Genomic DNA, 16,601 nt, shown 5'->3' on the forward strand with positions numbered 1-16,601 from the left:
GTGCTATTTTTTTTTCCGGAGCTGCGGACCGGAAATTCGGGGCCGCGCTCCAGAAATGCGGGCGCGGACAGCAGACTGTGTGCCGTCTGCATCTTTTCCGGCCCCATTGAAAACGAATGGGTCCGCACCCGTTCCGCATAATTGCGGAACGGATCCGGACCCATTCAACGGACGTGTGAATGGACCCTTAGTAAACTGTCCAATTATTTATTATACTTACTTTATATTTTCTTCTTCGTCAGATGCCTCATGTTGATCAAACACCTCCCATTTAGATGTTGTTACTGCTAAAACAAGACAAAAAGATAAAAAACACAAAAAAACAACAACAACAAAAATAGATGATTTAATCTGACATTCACATTGTTAAAAGACACCACTCTTGGAGCAATGGGTGCGTTGCTGTTACACTTAAAGGCTCTGCTCCCTCTGCATTTTGACTTTTAGAGAAGTCGGGTCAGGCGTGATCATGTTTACACTGCCTGGCCCAATCAAAGTGCAGAGAGCGTGGAAGCTGCAGAGAGCGAAGAGCCTCTAGGTGTTACGGCACGCCTCTGTTGCTCCGAGAGGCTCATTTGCTTATGTCAAAACTTATTTCAGCAATGCATGCACATATAAACATGGGACCAACAAAGCTGCCAAGTACACATGCAACAGATGCCCTTGAACAGGACAATCCCTGCTTATATTTAATTTGACCCGAAGACCAGCTGATTATGGTGGGTAGCGCTGGCTATACAACATTCACAGGTTTCATGTAATACATTAAAAGGGAGTATGTCCTCCCAGTGTTTGGGAGGGGTTTCCTCTGCGTACTCTAGTTACCTCCCAAACTCCAAAGACATACTGATGGGGAATTTAGATTATGAGCCCCACTGGGAACAGAAAGTGATGATAATGTCTGTAAAAGCACTGCGGAATATATTAGCACTATATAATTAAAATAAATAAAAAGACGCCTCCATAGCTATATCCATAACGCTTGTCTCCATCGCATAGTAAAGGTATTCCAATCTCGGTCATGAATGGCTGAGATGGAAATACAATTCTTTAATTATTCACTCACCTTGAGACTCCAGCTCTGATTCATCTACAGCTTCCCATTTAGATGGGGCAACTTTAAAAATTGGCTCATTCTTTTTTTCATCACCGATATCCACTAAAACAGAAACCTACATAAGTCAAGAGGTACTGTGCCATATGAAAATTAGAATTGCACAACTACAAAGTAAGGTTACTTTCACACTAACGTTTTTCTTTTCCGGCAGTGAGTTCGGTCATAGGCTCAGTACCGGAAAAGAACTGATCAGTTTCTTCGCCATGCATTCTGAATGGAGAGAAATCCGTTCAGGATGCATCAGGTGGTCTTCAGTTCAGTCACTGAACGGCGTTTTGGACAGAGGAAATACCGTAGCATGCTGCGGTATAATCTCCGTCCAAAATTCTGGATCAGTTGCCTCCGGCATTAATTTACATTGAAATGTATTAGTGCCGGATCCGGCATTAAAAATACCACAATGCGCATGCGCAGACCGGTAAAAAAGTGAAAAAAATATAACGGATCCGTTTCTCCGGATCAGTCAACAAATGCTGTCCGTTTGCATGCAGATTGGCGGCGACGGAACTGCCGGATCACTCTGCCGCAAGTGTGAAAGTAACCTAATATTCTACAAAGACAAAATCATTCTCTTACATGGGACACCGTCCAAATCATCATCAAGAGCTTTTAACGGTAAACCATCAAAATCTTCCAGTGGGGCACCATCAATAAGAAGCCCATCAACATCCTCCAATGGAGCTCCATCTAATTCTTCCTCAATTGGGGCCCCATCCAAGTCATCGACTATCTCCTGTAAACACAAAATATACAAAGGAAGACTAAGAATTTTTGGGGGAACATATAATACGGTCTCGCGACATTAGGATGTACCTACCTCAGGTTCTTTTTCTTCAATATTTACAAGACCAAGGAAAATGTTTTGTAGTTTGATCAAATAGGGCTCAGGATAAATCGTCCAGTCTTCCCAGGCACGGAAGCACGCCATAACACGTTGCTGCAAGGTGAGAAAAATGAATAAATCACACACCATTACTGAAGAATTAGCTCACATAACTCCAGGAATTAAATTTGTATAATGGCTCATAAAATGGAACAAACAGGAATCAATGTGAAACCTGGGGCTGTAGCATTAGCCCTTCTTGTGCTGAGTAAACACACAGCACTTTAAAGTCGATTTCCCAAGATGAGCCTTGACAGCATATTGTTTCGACCAAACAGTGTCACCCCCCCAACCCAGTGCTGTGTCTGAACTGCATCACATCCCCATTCACTTCAGCAAATGTCATTTAACAAGGCACTTACTAATGTATTGTGATTGTCCATATTACCTCCTGTACTGGCTGGATTCATTTTTCCATCACATTATACACTGCTCATATCCAGGGGTTACGACCACCCTGTAATCCAGCAACGGTGGCTGTGCTTGCACATTATAGGAAAAAGCGTAAGCCGATGCACACTCCCGTGGGCTTTTTTGTGGACTGCAGAGTGGTCGTAACCCCTGGAAGCTAGAAGTGTATAATGTGATGGAAAAATTAATCCAGCCAGTAAAGGAGGCAATATGGACAATCCCAGTACATTAATAAGTGCCTTGTACTAACTTTCTCTACATCACAAATGTGAGACAACCCCTTTAAAGGGCTGTGCTACAATTCTTGATACAGCCCTGCTTAAGAAGTAGTGATGCTGTTTCAGAGAAAAAGAAAAAACAAAAACGGGTGTCCATTTAGTCTCCCAATGATCCAACTGACAGTCTTTATAAATAGGAGAGGGGAAATCCTTTGAAATCGCAGTCTTGACTACAAAATTCATACACAGTAATCTGAGAAAAACGAGCATGGAAAGGTTTATATCCTTCAGGAAAAAAGACCAGATTGCTAAAACTTTCTCAGTGACTCCAGGGCTTTGGTGAATGCTTTACGAGTAATCCTCTATAACACCGATACTGTAGATCCCTGTTTCAACACCTTTGAAAACTATCGCTGTTCTGAAAATAAAAGACGTAAATACTTTGACCTGAATTTCCTCTTGTGACGGCTCCAAAAATCTGTCAAAAAGTGTGACAATTTGGTACATCTAAGTTTCCTACACTTTACTCCCCCTAACATGGTTGATAAGGGGGTGGAGCTTTGTGGGAAAGTAAACCAACCAATAGCTGGTACAGAGTCAGAGAAAAGTGTCTATCCCTGCGCCAGATTCATCGTTCAGACAGATATCCTAAAGATGGCGTGAGCTTAGTCTTAGTAAATTGAGGCCACTGTTCAACAACATAAGACAAAATTCACTTACCTTAAAATTCTCTGACTGAAGGTGACCCTGTATGGCTCTATAGGCAGCATTCAAATCAGCAAAAATTTGGCATAATTTAGTTTCAAAGCTGAAATGATAATTAGGATATTTTTGATTCATTTCAAGAAAACAAGCGCACCAGCATATTTTTGACAGTATAGTAAATCCACACCTCTGATGAGAAGTACACTTAACACATGGTCTCTGCCTCGCTTTGTTATTGGAAATCACACTTAAAGGCTATGTACACCTTTGGGGCCAATTTTTTAAAAATTATTATTGCATTGTACTTATTTTGATCTAAAAATATATAAAAAAAATTTCAATTGGTCTTTATTAGTCTACTTTCACACTGGCTTTTTGGCTTTCCGTTTGTGTTATCCGTTCAGGGCTCTCACAAGCCGTCCAAAACTGATCAGTTTGCATTCTAATGCATTCTGAATGGAAAAGGATCCGCTCAGAATGCATCAGTTCAGTCTCCATTCCGCTTTGGAAACGGACACCAAAACGCTGCTTGCAGCGTTTTGGTGTCTGTCTGATGAAACTGAGGCAAACGGATCCGTCCTGGCACAATAGAAAACGGATCCGTCCTCCATTGACTTTCAATGGAGTTCAAGACGGATCCGTCTTGGCTATGTTAAAGATGATACAAACGGATCCGTTCAGAACGGATGCAGCCTAGAGTGTGAAAGTAGCCTTAACAATATGGAATCCTTTTTTGTGTACAGACCTGGCATGCTCTACTAGCTGCCTGTGGATTTTTTGTCTTTTCCGTCATCTGGGGGGCAGACAGACTCCTTATCTCTGCTCTCTCACCTTATAAACACTCATATATCAGTTCTTATTTTACAGATAAGAATGTGGCTTAAAGAAGAGAATTGAATTGAAACATCAATACGTTGGAGCACAAAACGAATTTTTTTTTTGGCTGCGATATATACTGCTCTATACTATATAAGTGACAGTTATATACTACCAAACAGTCACACAATAGGTGACAATAATATATTATTAGCAGATATATATCCATCCATACAGGATATAGCAAGAAACCTATTGACTTCATTGGTTTTTCATATAATGTTTCTATTGTATTTTATCATTATGATTTTAAGTTAGAAGTACCGTATTTTTCGCCCCATAAGACGCACTTTTTCTTCCCCCAAAATGGGGGAGAAATGCCCCTGCGTCTTATGGGGCGAATGCTTGCCGTTTTACATCGCAAGCTGCGATGTAGGAGCGAGCGGGGACTCGGGGAGGGACTGGGAGGGGGATCTGGGGGCTGGCAATAGAGGCGGGGCGGTGCAGTCAGTGTAGTATAGCCCCGCCCCGGTATACTAATATAAGATGTCATATTCATTTATTGGTTATTAAACATGTCCCCTCAGTCCTATTACTACCTTACATCCTAATCGCATCTGTAGAATTCAGGCAGCCGAAGCCGGGCGGCAGCGTAACTCTTGTCATGTGCCTGAATGAAGCAGGCAGCGCAAGCAAGTGACGTCAGTGAGAGACGCGCCGGCCGCCCGGCTTGGGCTGCCTGAATTCTACAGAAGCGATTAGGATGTAAGGTAGTAATAGGACTGAGGGGGCATGTTTAATAACCAATAAATGAATATAACATCTTATATTTGTATACTGGCGGCAGCGGGGGCGATCTGTGGATGTCACTGTTATGGGCTGGGGGGGGGTCTGTGGATGGCACATATATAACAGTGCCATCCGCAGATCCCCCCCTGTAACAGTGCCATCCGCATATCCCCCCCTGTAACAGTGCCAGCCACAGATCCCCCCCCCGTAACAGTGCCAGCCACAGATCCCCCTGTAACAGTGTCCGTCATCCACAGATCCCCCCCCATAACAGTGTCCGTCATCCACAGATCCCCCATAACAGTGTCCGTCATCCACAGATCCCCCCCCATAACAGTGTCCGTCATCCACAGATCCCCCCCCATAACAGTGTCCGTCATCCACAGATCCCCCCCATAACAGTGTCCGTCATCCACAGATCCCCCCCATAACAGTGTCAGTCATCCACAGATCCCCCCCATAACAGTGTCCGTCATCCACAGATCCCCCCCATAACAGTGTCAGTCATCCACAGATCCCCCCCATAACAGTGTCCGTCATCCACAGATCCCCCCCATAACAGTGTCCGTCATCCACAGATCCCCCCCATAACAGTGTCCGTCATCCACAGATCCCCCCATAACAGTGTCTGTCATCCACAGATCCCCCCATGTGCCGTTTTTTTTGAATACACTTGTGTGAAATTGACCACATTTACTGCTCTCACATACTCTACAGACAGAAACTCAATCTATTTTTTTATAGCCTGAAGTAAATTGTTTTAGAGTTTTGCACGTAGCCACCATTTAAACAACGCTAATACTTACTATTTTCTATAGTAGGATGCATTGGCAACTTTAGCAGAAGAGTTATATAAGACATCTGAAACCAGGTATAGTCTGGCGATCTGTAAAGAGTACAAAATATAAAGGACTACTATAGAAATAAGTAAACACATCACCAGTAATGGTTACTGATGTTATACCTTCTCTTAGAGCAACTACCAGCAAGGGCAATTTATCAATGCACTACAAAAAACTAACCATACCTTTTTTGGGAGAGGGGTTTTCAATATTGACAGCGATTCTGCTATGCAATCTACAATTTCTTCTGCTGCTTCTGCATGGTTAAGACAGAACATCATAGCTTCCCCAATGTCGTTCTTCCGTGGAGTTAACCCGCGTAACACTTCTTCCAATTTGTCCCTTTGTCTAAGGAAAAAAATAATATTGAAAACCACTTCCTATGGCTTCGCAAAAATGCAACTTTATGATGTGACTATATTGAATATTTCTTGCACTTAGAGTGTTGCAGAATGTATCCTTTAGGGGACATTCTCAAAACTGTATCCATTGTGCGGTCTGTGTGCATACGGCCCTTTTCGTGGGTCCGACTGTAACAATGGCTATTCTTGTTCACAAAATGAACAATAGGAGAGGTATCTGAGTTGCTGCGGAAAAGGCGTGCGTATGTGGACAGCACGCAATGTGCTGTCTGCATTTTTGCTGCCCCACTGAAATGAATTGGTCTGCGTGCAATCTGCAAAAAATGAGTAACAAATGCGAACTGAAAAAAAAATTGCGTGAATGGGGCTTTACTTTGAGATTAAAGGCAGTGCTATATGAAGCATGTTATGGAGCAGAAGGACCTGAGTGGATATATAGTTTTGTGGGGAAACATGCGGCAAAGCTGTATTTTATTCATGTAAACGTCTGCTCTTTCTAGGCTTAGGAGTCAAGTGGATGGTTCTAATCAGTGAAATAACACAAACTCTACACGAATAAGCATAAAGGGAAAGCGCTGAAGTTTAAAGTAATAAGTGTATATCATTTCAGGTCATTCTGCTCTACAATATGCCTCAGACTGCACTGCACTTTCATGGTGACAGGTTCCTTAAAGAACATTTGTCACTGTAATGATCCCTATTAAATTAGACACAGGGGGAGATTTACCAAGACTGATGATTTCTGCGGCGGTCTTGATTTCCTCTGTGCACCCGAGGACACAATTTATGACGAGGAGCATCCTCCTGCAGTCCGTGCGCCTAAACTGAAATGTATGCCAGCTCAGGGCTGTCGTAGATTTCTGGGTTTATTTGTGCCATAAAACTGGTGTAAATGAAGATACATTTGTGGGGGCAGCTGGCCAGTCCCCTTTAGAGAAAGTGGTGAGAGCAGTGTAAAATATAATAGATGCAACAATTTTTTTTAAAAGGTCGTAGACACAGTTTGCGACTTTTTAACGCCACTTTTCAGGCACGAGGGAGATAATAAATCCCCCAGCCCCCCTCCCCACCAATAGTAACTGGTTGGGTTGATCACAGTGACTAATATGAGCCCTTTTCTCAGAAATCAGCATTAATGAGACTGACCTCTGCCCCTCTCAGTGAGATTGACAGGGTCTGGCAACGTCACTGCTCTGCATGCTTAGCCAAAAGTAATGCCTATGGTGGAGTTTGGTCGTCAGCTAACTAAGTGTATGGAAAGCTGTAGCTTTCTCGAACATAACTGCCATGCACGAATACATACTCTTCCTTGAGTGATCCTTTTTTGATGGGCTCCTCAACAAGAGTTTCTGCTTCCTGTTCTTCGGCCATGCCATGTAAATATGGATTTAAAGGTGGTGGCCTCCAGAAAGAGCCATTCTTAAACATTCGGAAGTCTTCTGTTTTCCATTTTATAGGAGCATCTCCCTGGATAAAGTGAAACAAACATTTTTACCAACGTTGAGCAAGAAACTGGGGAGATTTAAGAAACGGTCTAAATGAAAGTGGTCTTTGTTGTCCATAACATCCAGTCAAAGTGCAGTTTAAAAGAGGTTGTCAACTACTGATGGCCTATCCAGCTGTCATCACAGCGCTGCAGTCAAGGCTTTGTCCACTGCACAACGGATGAAGATTTATAGTTCTGACACCAACTTCATGCATTGGAGCCACCCTTAATCAGCTCATCGGCAGGGGAGAGCGGTGCCAGTCCCAGACACAGCCGAGCACTGTACTTGGCCATTCGTCAGTGCCTTAGACACTATGAGGGAAATTTACTAAACCCTTTACGCAGGGGAGAGGGGTGTCAGTCTCCTACCAAATAGTAAAAGGAGAGGACAATCCAAACTTGAAAGCAGTGCTGTGATTGGTTGTTATGGGTAGTTTTCAGATCTCTGCCCCCACTGTGTTACTAAATGTTTGCTGAATGGACAAATGTTGAGGGTTGTCATTTCACTGTGTAATTCTGCACTACTTGCCTGTAATATTGAGTAAAGCTTCCACCTGTAATATACATGCGCTGGCGTCTGGTTTTCAAACAGGAACCTGTTAAGGACACATGAAATAAATTCAAAAGCTAAGCATTTTACAGGTGCTACAAGAATATGTCTTTCAATAGTACAAAGTCGATGGATCCAAGATACCTGAACATTGGATTGTTGATTTCTCTGTTCATGATCATTGCTTCAAACATTGGACCTTCACGCACCACAAATTCGATCATACGATGGATCAGAGCGAGTAAATTCCTACAACGACAGCAGAGTTAAAGAAAAATGTATTCACACCCTACCTACTAGGTGCACTCTACCTAACAGCTATACTGGAGACTATGCAATGTGTTAACATACTGTATGGAAATGAGGTGTGTGAGTGTGTCCACTGTCAAAGGGGCTGTAAGGGGAAATTGGACTTGGGAGGCCCTACAGCAGCTGAGGGATCAGTTCCCCTGAAGCATGGAAAGGCACTAACCTATTAACCTACATAACTGCCTAACATGGATGCTATTGCTGCAGCTGGCGATATATATTTAAAAGGGTTTCCATCCCAAACATAGCCAATTTTTGACTTACAACAGAAAGTGCACCCATATAGGTTATCACTTTAGAATTGGCTTCTCTCAAAATGGTAACACACTATTATCAGCATGTCAATGATTGTTTCTCTCAATTTTTCTCAAATCTGAAAACAATGCTAAATGTGTAAGTAGAAAAAGTATAATTACTGAACTCTGCCTATCTCTACAACTTTTGATCCTTTTATGGCGATTTGGGTGGAAATCCTTTTTGGCGATTCTACGAAAATAAACCATACATTTCTTCATACGCTCTGTTTAAAATGAAATATTAGCAGAAGTCCTGCGTTATTTTCTGTGCTGTCAGAATCTTATAATCAACCCTTCTGTCCAGCCACCCGGCGCACACGTCTCAGACACAGAATCTGATGCCTGTGCTCTAGAAGAAGCTGAACTGTGGGTGACCGGTGAAGGCTACTAAAAGCACAGAAAACATATTTCAGCTTTAAAGGTGGCGTCCAGACACTTTTTAAGTGATTTGGCAGGACTTTGATATGCCTTGTACACAAATCAGATCAGTGGGGGTCCCACATCTGGCACCTCCACGGATTTGAGACTGACAAACTATCCTTAGGATAGGCCAACAGTACTGGAAAACCCTTTTTGTGATTTTTTTTTAACTCAGAAAGGTGTAAAATAAAAAAAAGTTGTAATACTCCACTCTGTGATCCCCCACGCTTCCCATTGAGTAATAAGCTGCAGAGGTCACATGTCCGTGGTGAGAGGGAAAAGGAAGTAGAGGCTGGTGGGGGACCCAGGGAGTGTCAGAACAGGAGCAGGGAGGCAATACATAAGGTATTACTTCTTATTATTTTACACCATTCTGAGCTGTTTTTATAAAGCTTTGAATAGCTGGATAACCCCTTTAATAATCCAACAACCTATCTTAAAAGGGGTATTCCCATGAACCACGTTTGTCACCTAGCCACAGGATAGGTGATAAATGTAGGGCGGGGGTTTCTGATCGCTTGGACACCCACCAATCACATAGGTCCTGGAGTCAGCTGTGACAAATTGAGTTGTAGGGGGTATGAAAGACCACCACTTCATTAACTGTTTAAGGGATAGACAGACCCAGCCGAGCACTGTACTTGGCCATCTGTTAGTGCCTTAGACACAATGAGGATGTTCTTGTGATCAATTTGGTCTGATTGCTGGGATAGTGACCAATCATACATGTTGTTTATAGCAGAATACCTTTAATATAACATATATATTTTCTAATACTAACCACTCTCTTATTTTTTTGTTTTAAAAGGTTTCATTGTACTTAAAGAAACCCTCCTGTTCAAGGAAAAAAAATTTAAATCACATTAACTGGGGAACGAAAAGAACACTTACATAATGTCCTCCTTCTCATCTATTTAGCTGCAGGTCCGCCTATTCCCAGGCTCCTCCTCTGACATTCAAGATGGCTGCACTGCTGCCCAGTCTACAGGATGCACACTTTGCAACCACAGTCCAAGAGACTCGCCGCTTGTGCATCCCTGCTCTTGGATTGGCCAGCACTGCCAATCCGAGGGCAGCAAAAAGTGTCTTGAATGACAGAAAGCACCGTATGCATCAGGTACTCTGAGAAGCAGTGCGGTCATCTCGGAAAACAGAAGAGGAACTGGTGGATCTCCAGCTGAAAAGATGAGCCCCATGTAACTGTCCTGTTCATTCTCCAGTTAATATGACTTTTTTTTTCTTGAACCAGAGTGTTGCTTTAAATATTCAAATTGCATGCCAATCAGATACCAACTAAGGAGCACCAATCCTAACTTTTAACAAAAATATGAGGAAAAGAAAAACCCTGAGTCACCGATAAAATACTATGCTTTTAATTACAGATGCATATTTCAGGACCGCATTACCTCCTGTATTTACCCCAAAAAAATATCTATCAAGAACTAGATTGGAGCCCAGGAACAAAGCAGAGAAAAGTTTCCTGGGTCCATTTTTGGCACAATAAAATAATATATAAAAACCAAGACAGGAGAACATGGACATGAAATATGATGTGCATTATAAATTACCCTAATTCAATTGTTACTGGTATTCACATAACATAACAAATGCTGAGAAATTTATCAAAACTGGTGGAAAGGAAAACTGGCTTTGTTACCCATAGCAACCAATCAGATTCCACCTTTTATTTTCCAAAGGAGAACTGAAAAATGAACGGTGCAATATGACTGGTTGTTATAGGGTGATAAATGTCCCCCACTGTTCTTTAAAACATTTCAAAAGGTTGAGATCCTTGGGAGAATAATAAGAGGTTTCACTAAAATCCCAAAAGGGTATTAAAAAATTAAATTAAAAAATAAACAGGGTCAGAAAAAAACATTAAAAATAGCTACTGTATAGAAAAGAATCATAATAAAAAAGTACGGTAAATTTTGAAATGCGTTGGCTATGTGGTACTTTAGTACAGTTTATTCTGGTAAATTTCCAGTGGAGCACCAACGCAGTAAGAAAAAAACCTAAGGACCTGTATCTCTACATCAATGACTACATCCAAAGGCCTCTTAAGGCAGCAATCACTTATATGGGGATATACAGTACATATGGATATGAATTATAAGAGTGGTACTTCAAATACTCATAGTGGACACTACACTTGGCCAACAGGTGCCTCAGTTATGACAACAACCACATTTATTGGAGCCGATCGTACCAATGTCTGGTCAAAATACTTTCCCAATCCTTCCCTTGATGTTTTCCTGGTCCCCCGCTGCCGCAGTCAGTTCAGCTGTGGTGTTGCTCACCAAGGCCAATGTCAAAGTCTTCTGGAATTTGGGTCCAATTCATTTATCTTAAGTGAGGTTGCTTTATCATCTTGAAGAAAAGACTGCACTTCACTGAGCAAGAGTATACTATCCCACTATCCCATCCTCGCTCTGACCAGCCCGCACATCAGAAAACGTATAAACCGTAAGTCTGCAGCTCGCTCTTCACCAACTTATATGAATGAATGCACCTTCATTTTTTTTATAAATTATAATCAGAGACACCTTTAATTTTTTATTTTTAAATCACAATTATGGGTCAGCCATCTTGCCCGAACTGTTGCTATAAGTTGTGAATAGCAGTCCCAGAGATTATTAGTCCAGCAGCCATACAGACATAAACGTCAGTCAGAAAGCAAATCTACGGACTTGTATTGGGCCACTTTGTAGTAAGGGGGCGAGTGGCTGAGCTGCAACCGTTACCTATTGTCAATGTTGGATCCAGTTTAATCTGTCTCCAACTCTAATCCTGGGTGGGCTGATAATGAAATAACTGCTCAGAAGTAATTTCTAAAAAACCTGTATGTTATGAGGCTGAGTGGTCAGTGGGAAAATTTCAAACACCACAGAAAATGATGGATTTTAACAAAAGGCAATTTTAAGATTATTAATTCCTGACATTTCACGTTATGATCATTCTTGCAATCTGAAATTAATGACATCATTGGTACTGCATTGTTAAAAAGAACAGGGGTCAGCAACCTCTGGCAGTCCAGCTTGAGCAAAACTACAACTCCCACCATGCATAACTCCCACAGAAAACGGTGGAGCATGCTGGAAGTCGTAGTTTCATAACAGATGAAGTTCCTGAGGTTGCTGACCCCTAAGGGTATGTTCACACGGCTAAAATCTGCCAATAATCTGCTACTGATTTCCCATTGACTTTAATGTTAAAAATTCCACCTTGTGCACACAGTAAAGTGGTTGAGGTTTTTTTTCAGTAGCAGATTGGAAAAACACTTGAGAAATGACATGTTACTTCTTGGAAGCAAATTGAGGATTTCATAAATCTTGCGGCCCCACTAGCTGTTGCAAAACTACAACTCCCAGCATGCCCTGACATCTGTAGGCTGTCCGGTAATGCTGGGAGTTGTAGTTTTGCAACAGCTGGAGGGCCGCAGGTTAAGTATACCTGACATAAGTCAATGGGGAAGAAGAACCTCAACCAAATACTCTTCTAAAACCTCCACCACATTAGAAATCTGCTAAAAAAAAACAAAAAACGCCCTGTTTTCAGCTAATAATCTGCTACAGATTTTTTTGCTGCGGATTTTACTGTGTGAACTTAGCCTGAAATAGAATTTCCTAAATAGCAAGACCCTAGCAATTTCTGTTACTGAAAAGCCAACACAAAAATTGTAAGCGAACCCCAGGGCTCTGAAATGCTGTTTGCTTACAACAGGCATTAGAAACCTTGGGTACTCAAGCTGCTGTGAAACTACAACTCCCACTAGGCTCACCTAGTCGGCTGGCCTATAAACGTGAATCAAGGTTTCTGGGAGATGTAGTTTCAGAACAGCTGGAGGCGGTAGATCGCTGACCTATACTGTTGCGGCAGAAATTGTTTTTAGCAACACATCTCGGGGCAATGCCAGAGATCACTGCCATAACGTACCTCGCTGACTTTAATGGAATCCTCCCTGGGTTCCAGTATTTCTGACAGCAGGAACGGTGCTGGTGACTGTGCAGTTGGGGCTGCTAAAATACCCAAAGACTGCCACAAGATGTATACGGTGCTTATCAATAAGATCTTGCTCATTCTGTTGAAGAACTGTTGCTCAGTGAAGCCCCAGTCAGCCCCTCAAGACAGCCAACCAATTCTTTGTCTTTCTGAAGGGGATATTTTCTAAGTCACATGAGTAATAATAAAGAAAAAAAAGGTACCTTTCTGTTGGGATAACCACTTTGACTATGGCTTGCGACAGAGTCTGTATATGAAGTCACATCAGATAATAAACATAGAATATGTGAGTATTGTTAACAAATAACAAGCAATAATAAACATATTCATAAAAAAAAAAAACACTAAAAATATCTAGTAAAACTTGCTGCAGGCACTTTGTCTCACTAGGCCTATGAAGTGGGTAATAGTTGGGAAGTCCTGCCATAACACATTAACTTAGTAAAATGGGTACTACACTGGAAATTACAAGGTAAAATGGGCTACAAATACTGTGCAAAGGCCTATAAACTATTGCAGGGGTACAGAATAACAGCAAATCACTAGTGTATATCTAGACAGAAGCCTCAATTGTAATAGATTCAAAAAACAGGAAAAAAAAGTTACATACAGAGCTTGGTTAAAGGTCATGCCACCTTTGGGAGCTTTCGGGCTCATTATACTCATTTTGGGCTACAAATCATTTGTCGGTCTTTATTAAAAATTTCAGCCATTTTCCCTCTACAGATGTATCTGCAGAGTGGTAAGCTTTCAGTTTACAGAGAGTCCCATCAGGCTGACGTGCAACCCAGATCTCTGAACTCCTGATACCTCAAACACTCATAGTTCTATTATCAGACTGATAAAAATATTGCTTAAATGAGTGTTTATGAGCTGTTAGGAGTTCAGAGATAAGTGTTACACATCCAATCAAGATGGCCCAGAGTAAGGCCTCATGCACGCAACCATATGTATTTTGCAGTCCGCAAGTCGCCTCCTACAGGGTTGGCTGCAGAGTATTTACTTTCAGTAATGGACGTGCAGATACAGTCGTGCGCTAAAGGCCTTAAACTGAAAGTAAATACTCTGCAGCTTGGCTGAAACGTACCCTTTAGGTCAAAAACAGCAGAAAATTTTTATTAGAGGCAAACCAAAAAAATATATAATAATTTTTAGCCCAAAAGAAGTAAAACAAACATTAAAAAAATGTCCCTGGAGGTGTTCATAGCCTTTAAGTGGCACAAACTGGCTTCAAAAACAAAATCAATTCCATGAATTGGCCGGGCGAAACACATTAGTGACCTCAAGTACGGTAATGTTTGGTCAAACTTTTGACAAAGAGCTACTGCTTCCCCACTATTAATAGAAGGATGCTGCACTTCCAGTACACTACCATAAAGGATCAGATAATATCATTTATGCTAAAGGGTTCTGTCAGCCACGTCCCCCCGCGGCAGCCAAAATTACGTGGCCACTGGCCGTCGCGGGTGGACGTGGCTTGGCAGCTGCGCCGGCTGTCCGTACCCTAATGTGGTCAGATTAAGATTATCGGATAATGTAAAACTAAAATGATATAGGAAAACACAATAAAAAAAGACTAATTATGGGGTAAAACCAAAAAGTAAATTATATAGGAAAATGCCAATAGAAACTACACAATGCATTAACCAAGCCCTGTATGTGTCTGAATACAAACCGATTCCATAATCAAATCATTACACTCCAGGATTCACATAATTTTCTAGAAAGGGTTAAAGAATTTTCCCAAGCTATGGGACAATACATTATCCGGGCTACAAATACTCAAAATATGTATTTGATATTATAAGAGGAACTACAGATGGAAAAGGGGAAGGAGGACGATTACTGTGGAAGATGTACTGACCTGTTTGAACTATGAGTCGACATGTGTCTATAGATGGAACAGCTGAGCAGAAGGGCTATATGGTATTTTACGTGTGCAAACTACAAAAATAACACCTTTACTTGTGAGGCAAACTCTGCTAAGCCAATTACCTTCTCAAAATCTTCCTTATTTTTCGGTGGTGGCAACAAGGGAGAATTCGGATTCTTGAGGCGTTCTCTAGGCTGGGCATTAAAAGGCAGACCGGATGGAGGGGGTGGAAGTGTGTGCTCCATCATAGACGGGGGAATATATATTGGGTGTGGAGGGATAGGCACCGCTTTTCCCCACCCTAGCTTCATTTCAAAGGACATAACCATTTTTCCTGAAGCGAAAAACATGAAATAAAAAAGTAGATCTTTCATCACATGGAAATACTAGCAGGACACAACATTTCATTGGCTTTAGACTGGTTCATGCTAAGCAGCTATAAAAAAAAAAAAAAAAAAAAAAAAAAAACCTGCACTGTTCTTTGTGCAGTTTTTGAAAAGTCAGTTTTTTTTTTAACCAACCAGCTTGAGGTTTTTGGCGCAGATCAGCGCCAGAGAACACACGGAGCTGTTTTTATGCTTCCTATTTAAATGGGAGATTCTGTGCTGATTCTGCACCAAGACCGAGCACGCTGCAAGTGCTGCCTACAATTGAAATGAATGGGAGGGAGTTTTGAGGCAGAAATGCTCCAAAATCATGGGCAAAGAACTCCATGTGAACTGGCCCTGGCATTTTCTGCGGACAGCACATGTACCTATTGATTTAAATGTGTCCCTTTACATTTCAGTATTTCTTTACTGACCGTGGGTCAGTTAAAAAAAAAAACACAAAAACAGACATGCACTTCTGTGATGTGGACCGAGCACCCCATAGGAGTCTATGGGTCGTGAAAAAAAAATCACAGACACACCACAGATGGCATCGGGTTTTTTTTTTTTTTTTTTTTTACTGAAGACTGATAGGAGATTCTTTGGAAATTAATTCTCAGCTGAGCAATGTCAGTGAATTACTGATGACACACGGAAAAAAACATACATACTGACAGACGACGCATCCTTCACGGCCGTGCCACTGACACGGAAATGTGGACAAGACCTAAGTGTCTGCTCATCAGTGAGGGGAGGATCACGCAATATATTAGGAAACTGTCCTCAAGGGTATCCTACACATCACAAAGTGGAGCGGATTTCAGGCATATGCTCACGTGCATCAGACACTCCATTCTGGGCCTCGTCGCAGATTCCACCAAAAGAAACTATTTTTCTACTAAAATGTGGACTCCAGAACAGAAACCTAATGGACCCCATTATAGACAACGGGGTCTGTTTGGCGCCGTTTGGTTCAGTTACATGCCACATCTCATTATTTCCATTGTTCTGCTCCTCCAATGGACATATAAATACATATAAATCAATTTAAATGTAAAAAAAACAAAAAAACGTTACCGTTCAAGTTCTTCAGTGCCCTTTCAGCGTCTCGTCTGTTCATGAAGGCAACAAACCCACAGTTCCTTTCTCGTGCT

The 16,601-nt window shown here is 41.7% G+C and overlaps 1 protein-coding gene across 4 annotated transcripts in view; it reads right to left on the bottom strand.

Annotated features, from left to right (window-relative positions):
- The window catches only part of LOC120997785 (U2 snRNP associated SURP domain containing), an 82,296-nt gene that overhangs the window by 13,078 nt on the left and 52,617 nt on the right, over nucleotides 1-16,601 (bottom strand). For 2 of the 4 annotated variants that reach the window (XM_040428054.1, XM_040428052.1), the window contains exons 9-21: nucleotides 16,525-16,601; nucleotides 15,202-15,413; nucleotides 13,410-13,453; nucleotides 8,324-8,428; nucleotides 8,159-8,225; nucleotides 7,447-7,610; nucleotides 5,967-6,129; nucleotides 5,746-5,825; nucleotides 3,350-3,437; nucleotides 1,935-2,054; nucleotides 1,694-1,850; nucleotides 1,067-1,159; nucleotides 221-287 (exon numbers count right to left, since the gene is read on the bottom strand). The exon at nucleotides 16,525-16,601 is cut by the window's right edge and continues 89 nt beyond it. In XM_040428054.1, coding sequence (XP_040283988.1) covers nucleotides 221-287; nucleotides 1,067-1,159; nucleotides 1,694-1,850; nucleotides 1,935-2,054; nucleotides 3,350-3,437; nucleotides 5,746-5,825; nucleotides 5,967-6,129; nucleotides 7,447-7,610; nucleotides 8,159-8,225; nucleotides 8,324-8,428; nucleotides 13,410-13,453; nucleotides 15,202-15,413; nucleotides 16,525-16,601 — 1,437 coding nt within the window. Of the gene's footprint in view, nucleotides 1-220; nucleotides 288-1,066; nucleotides 1,160-1,693; nucleotides 1,851-1,934; nucleotides 2,055-3,349; nucleotides 3,438-5,745; nucleotides 5,826-5,966; nucleotides 6,130-7,446; nucleotides 7,611-8,158; nucleotides 8,226-8,323; nucleotides 8,429-13,409; nucleotides 13,454-15,201; nucleotides 15,414-16,524 lie in introns of those variants that run through there. The other 2 variants (XM_040428053.1, XM_040428055.1) reach the window with 2 other exon arrangements.

Source organism: Bufo bufo, chromosome 4 (genome assembly GCF_905171765.1).
Source record: "Bufo bufo chromosome 4, aBufBuf1.1, whole genome shotgun sequence".
NCBI classification, from domain to species: domain Eukaryota; kingdom Metazoa; phylum Chordata; class Amphibia; order Anura; family Bufonidae; genus Bufo; species Bufo bufo.